Source organism: Aquarana catesbeiana, linkage group LG06 (assembly GCF_042186555.1).
Source record: "Aquarana catesbeiana isolate 2022-GZ linkage group LG06, ASM4218655v1, whole genome shotgun sequence".
NCBI lineage: Eukaryota > Metazoa > Chordata > Amphibia > Anura > Ranidae > Aquarana > Aquarana catesbeiana.
This window is the reverse complement of record NC_133329.1, coordinates 133,733,800-133,745,905: the sequence shown is the minus strand read 5'-3', so window position 1 is coordinate 133,745,905 and position 12,106 is coordinate 133,733,800. Positions and strand designations below refer to the sequence as shown.

Here is a 12,106-nt window from a genome sequence, read left to right as displayed (position 1 = left end):
TATTTTTGATTGTTATTTTTACGTTGTTATTTTTACAGCGCTGTAATCCACACCTATTACTACGTATGCTTTTTTTACAATATCCTGACCTCTGTATTAGTTCTGATTCTGCCATTTTTTTCTAATCTCAACTCTTAACATTAACACCGTTGAGGCGAAGGTGGTTTTTCATATTGTTTCCAGTCATATGTTAAGGATTAGTATAGACCTTTAGGGCTCTTTCACACGGACGATCCGTATGTCCGTTTTTCATCCTTCCATTTTCGGATGAAAAACGGACATACATGTATCCCTATGGAGCGTCGGATGTCAGCGGTGACTTGTCCGCTGACATCCGACCCGCTCCGATCCGAAAAAGTGTAACGGAGGAAAACCCTACTTTTCCATCCGTTTTCGGATCAGATCGGGTGACGACGGACTCTACGGTCCGTCATCATCTGATCCCCCATAGGGGAGAGCAGCGCTCTGACAGGTCCCTCGCTGCACACTGTGCAGCGAGGGACCTGTCATCTTCCTGCTCAGCGGGGATCGGCGGAGCGATCCCCGCTGAGCAAGCGGGTGTTCACGGGGCGGATCATCACTGATCCGCCCTGTGTGAAAGAGCCGTAATACGTATTTATGACGTCCCTGGTTATTTGTGGACTAAACATTTCTTATATTACTGTTTTACTCAAATGTCAGTTTTTGTAACTATCTGTTTGAAAATAATAAAAATATATTCAACCTTAAAGTAAAAAAACAATTATCTATTTGTACCCATTAATTGTCAGAAAAACGAACGCTCCAAATTGACAAATTCCAAACAAAATTCTACAAGCCTTTGGCCAGCTTAAGGCCAGGTATTGCACTTATAATGTACAGAGGACAGAGAGGAAGCCCACTTCTGTTTTCACGAAAACATGATGGCAAGCTACCTGCCCATCCTTAACCACTTGAGCCCCGGACCATTATGCTGCCTAAGGACCAGAGGTCTTTTTCCAATTTGGCACTGCGTCGCTTTAACTGCTAATTGCGCGGTCATGCAATGCTGTACCCAAACGAAATTTGCGTCCTTTTCTTCCCACAAATAGAGCTTTCTTTTGATAGTATTTGATCACCTCTGCGGTTTTTATTTTTTGCGCTATAAACGGAAAAAGACCGAAAATTTTGAAAAAAAATGATATTTTCTACTTTTTGTTATAAAAAAAATCCAATAAACTCAATTTTAGTCATACATTTAGGCCAAAATGTATTCGGCCACATGTCTTTGGTAAAAAAAATGTCAATAAGCGTATATTTATTGGTTTGCGCAAAAGTTATAGCGTCTACAAACTAGGGTACATTTTCTGGAATTTACACAGCTTTTAGTTTATGACTGCCTATGTCATTTCTTGAGGTGCTAAAATGGCAGGGCAGTACAAAACCCCCCCAAATGACCCCATTTTGGAAAGTAGACACCCCAAGGAAATTGCTGAGAGGCATGTTGAACCCATTGAATATTTATTTTTTTTGTCCCAAGTGATTGAAAAATGACAAAAAAAAAAAAAAAAAAAAATATATTTACAAAAAGTCGTCACTAAATGATATATTGCTCACACAGGCCATGGGCCTATGTGGAATTGCACCCCAAAATACATTTAGCTGCTTCTCCTGAGTATGGGGATACCACATGTGTGGGACTTTTTGGGAGCCTAGCCGCGTACGGGGCCCCGAAAACCAATCACTGCCTTCAGGATTTCTAAGGGTGTAAATTTTTGCTTTCACTCTTCACTGCCTATCACAGTTTCGGAGGCCATGGAATGCCCAGGTGGCACAAAACCCCCCAAAATGACCCCATTTTGGAAAGTAGACACCCCAAGCTATTTGCTGAGAGGCATATTGAGTCCATGGAATATTTTATATTTTGACACAAGTTGCGGGAAAGTGACACTTTTTTTTTTTTTTTTTTTTTCATAAAGTTGTCACTAAATGATATATTGCTCACACAGGCCATGGGCATATGTGGAATTGCACCCCAAAATACATTTAGCTGCTTCTCCTGAGTATGGGGATACCACATGTGTGGGACTTTTTGGGAGCCTAGCCGCGTACTGGACCCCGAAAACCAATCACTGCCTTCAGGATTTCTAAGGGTGAAAATTTTTGATTTCACTCTTTACTGCCTATCACAGTTTCGGAGGCCATGGAATGCCCAGGTGGCACAAAACCCCCCCAAATGACCCCATTTTGGAAAGTAGACACCCCAAGCTATTTGCTGAAAGGCATGGTGAGTATTTTGCAGCTCTCATTTGTTTTTGAAAATGAAGAAAGACAAGAAAAAACATTTTTTTTTTTCTTTTTTCAATTTTCAAAACTTTGTGACAAAAAGTGAGGTCTGCAAAATACTCACTATACCTCTCAGCAAATAGCTTGGGGTGTCTACTTTCCAAAATGGGGTCATTTGGGGGGGTTTTGTGCCACCTGGGCATTCCATGGCCTCCGAAACTGTGATAGGCAGTGAAGAGTGAAATCAAAAATTCACGCCCTTAGAAAGCCTGAAGGCGGTGCTTGGTTTTCGGGGTCCCGTACGCGGCTAGGCTCCCAAAAAGTCTCACACATGTGGTATCCCCGTACTCAGGAGAAGCAGCAGAATGTATTTTGGGGTGTAATTTCACATATTTCCATGGCATGTTTGAGCAATATATCATTTAGTGACAACTTTGTGCAAAAAAAAAAAAAAAAATTTGTCTCTTTCCCGCAACTTGTGTCGCAATATAAAATATTCCATGGACTCGACATGCCTCTCAGCAAATAGCTTGGGGTGTCTACTTTCCAAAATGGGGTCATTTGGGGGGGTTTTGAACTGTCCTGGCATTTTATGCACAACATTTAGAAGCTTATGTCACACATCACCCACTCTTCTAACCACTTGAAGACAAAGCCCTTTCTGACACTTATTGTTTACATGAAAAAGTTTTTTTTTTTTTGCAAAAAATTTACTTTGAACCCCCAAACATTATATATTTTTTTAAAGCAAATGCCCTACAGATTAAAATGGTGGGTGTTTCATTTTTTTTTTTCACACAGTAATTGCGCAGCGATTTTTCAAACGCATTTTTTGGGGAAAAAACACACTTTTTTTAATTTTAATGCACTAAAACACGCTATATTGCCCAAATGTTTGATGAAATAAAAAAGATGATCTTAGGCCGAGTACATGGATACCAAACATGACATGCTTTAAAATTGCGCACAAACGTGCAGTGGCAACAAAATAAATACATGTTTAAAAGCCTTCAAAAGCCTTTACAGGTTACCACTTTAGATTTACAGAGGAGGTCTACTGGAAAAATTACTGCACTCGATCTGGCCTTCGCGGTGATACCTCACATGCATGGTGCAATTGCTGTTTATGTTTGACGACAGACCGCCGCTTGCGTTCGCCTTAGCGCGAGAGCAGGGGGCGACAGGGGTGTTTTTTTTTTTTTCTTTATTATTTTTTTGCTTTTTTAATCTTACTTTTAAACTGTTCCTTTCATATTTTTTTTTTTAATCATTTTTATTGTTATCTCGGGGAATGTAAATATCCCCTATGATAGCAATAGGTAGTGACAGGTACTCTTTTTTGAAAAAATTGTGGTCTATTAGACCCTAGATCTCTCCTCTGCCCTCAAAGCATCTGACCACACCAAGATCGGTGTGATAAAATGCTTCCCCAATTTCCCAATGGCGCTATTTACATCCGGCGAAATCTAAGTCATGAAATACTCGTAGCTTCCGGTTTCTTAGGCCATAGAGATGTTTGGAGCCACTCTGGTCTCTGATCAGCTCTATGGTCAGCTGGCTGAATCACCGGCTGCATTCTCAGGTTCCCTGTTGAGACAGGAGAGCCAGAGAAAAACATGGAAGACGGTGGGGGGGGGGGGCATTCCCTCCCACGGCTTGTAAAAGCAGTCTAGAGGCTAATTAGCCACTAGGATTGCTTTTACATGAAAGCCGACCGCTGGCTGAAAAGAATGATACCAAGATGATACCTAAACCTGCAGGCATCATTCTGGTATAACCACTCAAAGTCGTGAATGGCGTACCTGAAGACAAAAAAATGGTTAACAATGGTTAACAATAAAGCACAGTAAAGTGTAAATAATTACACACCTGAAAAACAAACATGATAAAACATAATAACAATAACAATAACAATAACAATAAAACATTGCAGAATAGAATACAGTAAAAAAGAGCAGAACAATAGAGAGAGAGAATAGAGAGAGAGAGAACAATAAAACAACAACTATTTTTTTTTATTTCATATTTTTTTTTTTTTTTACACTTTTTTTGTAACTAACTTTTATAACGGTAACCGGTTCCAGGTTCGGGTCTCTCAAAATGCGATGGCATCTTGGGAGACCCTGTGAAAGTGTGCCTAGTCTGTGCAATGCTGTACCCTACGCTAATACTCAACTAGTGAATGGTAGCGTTCAAAACATTCACCAATGCAAAGACCAGGATTGTCAGGACAGGAGGGACAATAATAGCGGGTGTCACGCCTATATCGGCGCTTGCTGCAGACACAACATCTTTTTTGGGGGTTCGTTGGGTAGGGGTACCAGGGAGGACATAAAAATGCCTCTCATGCAGCCGACTGCATTTGGTTGGGGATGTGAATGGGGGAAGTACGGGCGCTGCAGAAGCGGTGGGTTCCCAATTAGGATTGGCGAATGCAGCAGGAAGGGCACTATGGGCATGACGGGCCTGTGTTTGTCTTTTTGGTGGCAGCGGGACACTACTTGTGCTTGCCACCTCACCAGCTTCAACTGCACTTATGGGACTCGCCACGTCACCACGTGTTACTGCAGTGCTGGTTTGACTACGACCGGGGTGTACTAGGCCGCTGGCGCTTGCCAGTTCACCAAAACGCTACCAAAAAACGTTAGCGATCGCAGGGATCAGGCCTGACTCTGCGAACGCTGCAGTTATGCGTTTAGTGTTTTATAAGTGTCAGTGATCGATCGATACTGCACTTGGGTGGGCTGTGCCGGGCCGGGCGGAGGGGCAAAACGCAGGTGCTAGCAGGTATCTGGGCTGATCCCGCTAACACTGCGTTTTTGGGAACCCTAAACTGCTGGGGACGCTAGTATAGATCTGATCGGATCAGATATTGATGCGATCAGATACTATACCACTAAGGGAGGTGTACGGTGCGTGCGTGGGTGTTAGCGGTACTGGCGCTAATCTGACGCTGCCTGGGGCTGGTGCTTGCCAGTTCACCAAAACGCTACAAAAAAAACTGTTAGCGATCGCAGGGATCAGGCCTGACTCTGCGAACGCTGCAGTTATGCGTTTAGTGTTTTGTAAGTGTCAGTGATCGATCGATACTGCACTTGGGTGGGCTGGGCTGGGCCGGGCGGAGGGGCAAAACGCAGGTGCTAGCAGGTATCTGGGCTGATTCCGCTAACACTGCGTTTTTGGGAACCCTAAACTGCTGGGGACGCTAGTATAGATCTGATCGGATCAGATATTGATCCGTTCAGATACTATACCACTAAGGGAGGCGTATGCTGCGTGCGTGGGTGTTAGCGGTACTGGCGCTAACCTGACGCCTGGGGCTGGTGCTTGCCAGTTCACCAAAATGCTACCAAAAAAACTGTTAGCGATCGCAGGGATCAGGCCTGACTCTGCGAACGCTGCAGTTATGCGTTTAGTGTTTTGTAAGTGACAGTGATCGATCGATACTGCACTTGGGTGGGCTGGGCGGAGGCACAAAACGCAGGTGCTAGCAGGTATCTGGGCTGATCCCGCTAACACTGGGTTTTTGGGAACCCTAAACTGCTGGGGACGCTAGTATAGATCTGATCGGATCAGATATTGATCCGTACAGATACTATACCACTAAGGGAGGCGTATGCTGCATGTGTGGGTGTTAGCGGTACTGGCGCTAATCTGACGCTGCCTGGGGCGACGCATATCACCGCCGGGCGATCAGGGGGCTAAACCTTTATTCGGTAATAAACGGCGGGTGCCCTGACACTATAAAAAATAAACGAACTAACCAGCGTCATCCGTAACGGTTATACGGTGATCAGTGGTGAAAGGGTTAACTAGGGGGCAATCAAGGGGTTAAAACATTTATTAGGTAGTATATGGGGGTCCCTGACGCTATAAAACGCTGACGGCGAACCTAAATATTTACCTCACTAACTAGCGTCACCAGCGACACTAATACAGCGATCAGAAAAATGATCGCTTAGTGACACTGGTGACAGGGGGTGATCAAGGGGTTAAAACTTTATTAGGGGGGGTTAGGGGGGTACCCTAGACCTAAAGGGGGGTAATACTCACTGTCCCAACACTGTAACTGTCACAAACTGACACTATGCAGTAATCAGAAAAAAAAAAAAAAAAAACTGCTGGTGTCAGTTTGTGACAGGGGGGGGGGGTGATTGGGGGGGGATCGGGGGGCGATCGGGGGGGGGGGATCGGGGTGTTTTGTGTGCCTGGCATGTTCTACTGTGTGTGTGTGTGTTGTGCACTCACATAGATGTCTTCTCTCCTCGGGCCGGAACGGAAAATACCGACCCGAGGGGAGATGACATCACTTCCTTTGCTGCTGTTTAGCATACAGCAGCAAAGGAGTGTTCTCATTGGCCGGCGGCGATCGCGAGGGGGGGGCCACGAACGGATGGTCTCCCCCTCATCACGGATCGCCGCTGGACAAAAGACGACCGCCTCGGGCACCGGGGGGGGGTCCGATCGGACCCCCCACCCGCGGAAGGCAAATCACGTACATGTACGTGATTTTGCCTGTCCGTGCCACTTTGCCGACGTACATCGACGTACCCATGTTTTCATAAAGTAGAAAAGATGAGCACTTACAGGGCAACGGTTAAACATTAAATGTGAATAATCACCCTAGAGTTATAGCTGTCATGCCAGCATCTTTGGCTATATGTAAGATGTGTATTGCAACAATTGCTTTTGTAAATAGGCTCCCCCAGACGTTTGTTTACATATGAATGTGCATGTACATTGTGGCAGGGCAGACTTACATTTTTTTTTTTTTTTTTTGGAGGGGGGTTTTAAGTGCTGAGGTGTAACTTTAATGTTTTCTACTTTCTTTTCTCATAATTGTACTGAAATCACATAGGGGGCCAATATTCCCCTATGTGATAGTATAAGTATAGTGTCAGGTTCTATTTATTAAGACAACAACGGTCTATTAGACCCCTGATGTCTCCACTGCACTCCACTGAAGCTAATAAAGTGCAGATCTCAGTGCATTTGCTTCTTTTCTGGCCACAGAAGTCAGGGCAAGTGGTAGAAGAAATCGGAAGTGACAAAATCCTTGTCATTTACAAGTTCTTACTAGCTAGGGTAGATCAGTGAATGGACATTGTTGTGGTAGAAGACAACTAAGACATTAGCTGGTCTCCCTCCCCTCCATCCAGAGACACCTGCCATGCAGGTCCTGGACCCACAAGTGGAATTTTGTGGGCCCAGGCAACAAGACACAGAGGGTAGGCAATGTTACCGGGGGGGGGGGGGGGGGTTCTGTACAGCCACCCAACCACTTCCATCTGTAACCCGGCAGCCAACTTGTCAGATTAAAATGCATTTCAACATTCTGTAGCAGCCAGGAGTGAGTGGAAACCCCCCACATACGTCAGTGGCAGTAAAAATGTTTAAATTAAACGTTTTGTTTAAAACAAAAAACACTATGGCTTTAAAATCGACAAGAAGCATGCACTTTGCTGATTGTAAAGCTGTAGCCCTTAACAGCAGGGCGTGTGTTGGACCTCTAAAGATAGACCACTGCTTCTGCTTCTACAAAGAGCACAAGAGTTCACTCCACAGCATGCTGATAGGGGACAGGCTTTTCTACTCTGGCTGTGGAGACTTTAAGGAAAAAAACTGTAAGCCTTTGCACACCTTTTGTTTTCAAGCACCTGGAATGTATTTAGCTGATTTAATCTGAAAGTTCCATTGGGCTGTAATCCTGAGGCTGGCCATACATTATACAATTTTCTTCTACAATTTTCCTTTAGACTTACCAAAACCATATAATATGAGGACAAACCTAAACACTTTCAATTTGTATGCAATCAGGCAGGCCCTCCCACTACATAATTGAAGGTAAATCTAAAGGAAATTGAATAAGAACATTGTATAATGTATGGCCAGCCTTAGTTAGGTTTAGGACCACTTTCAGAGATATTTAAAAAAAAAAAAAAAACTGGAAAGTGTTATCGCCCTATAGTAGTAAAGAGGTAAAGTCACAGAGTTCACCCACTGCTGATAATTTCGTTATGGATAGGTGCTGGCAGACTGAGGTAGTAATGAATTATTTTATCATTAAGGGATTTATATGAGGACTCCTGTTGGAATTACTTAGTAGCTCTAGCTCCTCCAGCCATGGTTGCTCACTACTCTTGTGCCATTAAGAAGCGTCACCATTCTTCTTCTGCAATTTACATAAAATAATATTAAAGCCCAACTCCAGCCAAAACATGTTTGGAAAGGTTAAAAACCTGTATCTATTTTGCTGTCTGTATTACAACTGCATTGTTTCCTTCCACCTGTCTTAACTGTGCGATAGGACAGGAAGAGAGGGGAAACCTCCTAAATGGTAAAGGACAGTAATTATTACATTTTTAGTGAAATAGGAATGTGTTAGAAGCTCAATCAGGTTTTTGTTGCTTTCTAATTCTGAGTTTCCTCTCACTTCCCGTCCAGGAAATGGCTGTCCGAGAGAACAGAAAATGTTGGAAGATCCTCCTAATGGGGATGGAGTTAACTGTTGAACTTGACATAAATTATAACCCTTGGAAAGTCTCCTTAAACCTAAAAAAGCTTTGAATGGAATTAGGCTTAAAAGAAAAATCCAGAAAGAACTGTGAAAGCCCTTGTGATATCCACTGGTACTGCCACCATAAAGAACAAAAAGACATGAGTACATTGGCCATATTCTCCTGAGTGCACTTTCATGCTAAAGAGTCAAATTTTATTAGAGTGTATTGATATATAAACGAGCACCAAAACAAACTCACCATAAGTATACGTCTATAGCTGTCCCGATCAATGCCCCATAGTTTAAGATCTGTTTTGGCCTTGACTGTGGCAGCTCTAGGAGTGCCATAGATCAGTGCAAGCTCCCCAAAGCTGCCACCTTCTCCAATGCTGGTGACCCACTCTCCATTCACATAGACCTAGACAAAGTAAGAAAAAAAAGGGTTAACGAGCAGGAAATTGTTTGCTTTTAGCCCATGTCTTCAGTTATCTCAAAACCTATTAATAATCCCCTTTCTAATGGTTTGAGGAAAAGAATAGATGCACAAACAATAGGATAATAGTTTCCTCACTTGGTCACAAAAGCTTTGACAACCTACTTTGAGGATCAAGTTTCAGGGCTTGCTGCTCTAGCACAATGGCTGCATTTAGTCCTGGGAATTTTCAGCTCCTGTAGCTTACTGGGCCCAGGTTATTTTTCTCCTGGTTTTGGACGCTCACGGAATTGACAAGCAGAACTGTCAAAACTGTGACCTTTTATTACACCTGTCAAACCTGAAAGCAGGGAAATGTGTTGATGGCTATAATGAGGGTCACAGGGGAAATGCAGCCGGTGAATTGGGAAGGAAAGGCTGAGGTGGTCTTTGATAAGACATGTTCTTTGTCCCTTTCAGTCTACTTCCAAGCCTAAAACGTTTTGCCTTCCAATCTTAAGTCGCCAATCTCATGGGAAAACCTCTTGAGAAAAGAGCTGTCATTGTGTTTATTTGAAAATAGCACCTCAGTGTTTTTATTTAAATCCAAATGTTTGCTACAAGTCCTATGTGAAGAACATGGACATGTTTGTCCTGGATTGGCAACCAGATCAGTCTGACAATAGACAGATATTGCAGTGCAATGTAGACCCAGATATCTAAACTAGAGAGGTCATGTTTAGGACTATAAAAAGAAACCTGGTGACTTTACTGAAAATCTAGCATTCAATTTGAAACAGAAATTCAGGCTGTACTTGTGAGACTGGGTCTGACCATAGTGGCCTCATATACAGATGTAGTAAATGATAATAAGTCCCCTGCACAAATTTACTAATATGAACCGTATAAAAAGAGCTACATGTCTTTCAGCTGAGAAAAGCTGAACGATTAAACGTAATATGAAAGACAAGCCGCGCTCATCAAATCAAGCGTAATAAAAAGTGCTATACTGCTATACTACTCGACGCCACGTTTTTCTGTCTGTGACTGTATCGTGTAGTATGATCTATCACTCTCTTCCAATGTGATATCATGATCAAGTTCTATCTATTTAATTGTATTTGATGTGATTTAAATTTATATGTATAATAAACTTATTTTTATTTAAGTTTATAGTTTTCATTGCCTTAAAAATCCCAAATAGAGGTTTCCGCAGTTCTCTTTAAGTATATACGGGATGATGGCAATGACACGTCCACACCACTTGGGTCAATCATATTTTTCCAAGTGCTATACTGTGAACTAAAATAGCATCAATTATAACAAACATACATATACAGTATCTCACAAAAGTGAGTGCACCCCTCACATTTTTTGTAAATATTTTTATATATTTTTTCATGTGACAACACTGAAGAAATTACACTTTGCTACAATGTAAAGTAGTGAGTGTACAGCTTGTATAACAGTGTATATTTGCTGCCCCCTCAAAATAACTCAACACACAGCCATTAATGTCTAAACCGCTGGCAACAAAAGTGAGTAAAACCCTAAGTGAAAATGTCCACATTAGGCCCAGTTAGCCATTTTCCCTCCCCAGTGTCATGTGACTCGTTAGTGTTACAAGGTCTCAGCTGTGAACAGGGAGCAGGTGTGTTACATTTGGTGTTATCGCTCTCACTCTCTCATACTGGTCACTGGAAGTTCAACATGGCACCTCATGGCAAAGAACTCTCTGAGGATCTGAAAAAAAGAACTGTTGCTCTACATAAAGATGGCCTAGGCTATAAGAAGATTTCCAAGACCCTGAAACTGAGCTGCAGCATGATGGCCAAGACCATACAGTGGTTTAAAAAGACAAGTTCCACTCAAAACAGGCCTTCGCCATGGTCGACCGAAGAAGTTGAGTGCACGTGCTCAGCGTCATATCCAGAGGTTGTCTTTGGGAAATAGACATATGAGTGCTGCCAGCATTGCTGCAGAGGTTGAAGGGGTGGGGGGTCAGCCTGTCAGTGTTCAGATCATACGCCGCACACTGCATCAAATTGGTCTGCATGGCTGTCGTTCCAGAAGGAAGCTTCTTCTAAACATGATGCACAAGAAATCCCACAGTTTGCTGAAGACAAGCAGACTAAGGACATGGATTACCATGCCTTGTGGTCTGATGAGACCAAGATAAACGTATTTGGTTCAGATGGTGTCAAGTGTGTATGGCGGCAACCAGGTGAGGAGTACAAAGAGAAGTGTGTCTTACCTACAGTCAAGCATAGTGGTGAGAGTGTCATGGTCTGGGGCTGCATGAGTGCTGCCTGCTCTGGGGAGCTACAGTTCATTGAGGGAACTATGAATGTCAACATGTACTGTGACATACTGAAGCAGAGCATGATCCCCTCCCTTTGGAGACTGAGCCCAGGGCAGTATTCCAACATGATAACAAGCCCAAACACACCACAAAGACGACCACTGCCTTGCTAAAGAAGATGAGGGTAAAGGTGATGGACTGGCCAAGCATGTCTCCAGACCTAAACCATATTGAGCATCTGTGGGGCATCCTCAAACAGAAGGCGGAGGAGCGCAAGGTCTCTAACATCCACCATCTTCGTGATGTCGTCATGGAGGAGTGGAAGAGGACTCCAGTGGCAACCTGTGAAGCTCTGGTGAACTCCATGCCCAAGAGGGTTAAGGCAGTGCTGGAAAATAATGGTGGCCACACAAAATATTGACACTTTGGCCCCAATTTGGACATTTTCACTTAGGGGTGTACTCACTTTTGTTACCAGTGGTTTAGATATTTATGGCTGTGTGTTGAGTTATTTTGAAGGGACAGTAAATTTACACTGTTATACAAGATGTACACTCACTACTTTACATTGTAGCAAAGTGTAATTTCTTCAGGGCTGTTACATGAAAAGATATAATAAAATATTTACAAAAATGTGAGGGGTGTCCTG

General features: G+C 43.1%; 1 protein-coding gene across 3 annotated transcripts in view; it reads right to left on the bottom strand.

Annotated features, from left to right (window-relative positions):
• The window catches only part of PRKAR1B (protein kinase cAMP-dependent type I regulatory subunit beta), a 358,697-nt gene that overhangs the window by 113,878 nt on the left and 232,713 nt on the right, over positions 1 to 12,106 (bottom strand). For all 3 annotated transcript variants that reach the window (XM_073636848.1, XM_073636847.1, XM_073636849.1), the window contains one exon: positions 9,003 to 9,161. In XM_073636848.1, coding sequence (XP_073492949.1) covers positions 9,003 to 9,161 — 159 coding nt within the window. The remainder of the gene's footprint in view (positions 1 to 9,002; positions 9,162 to 12,106) is intronic.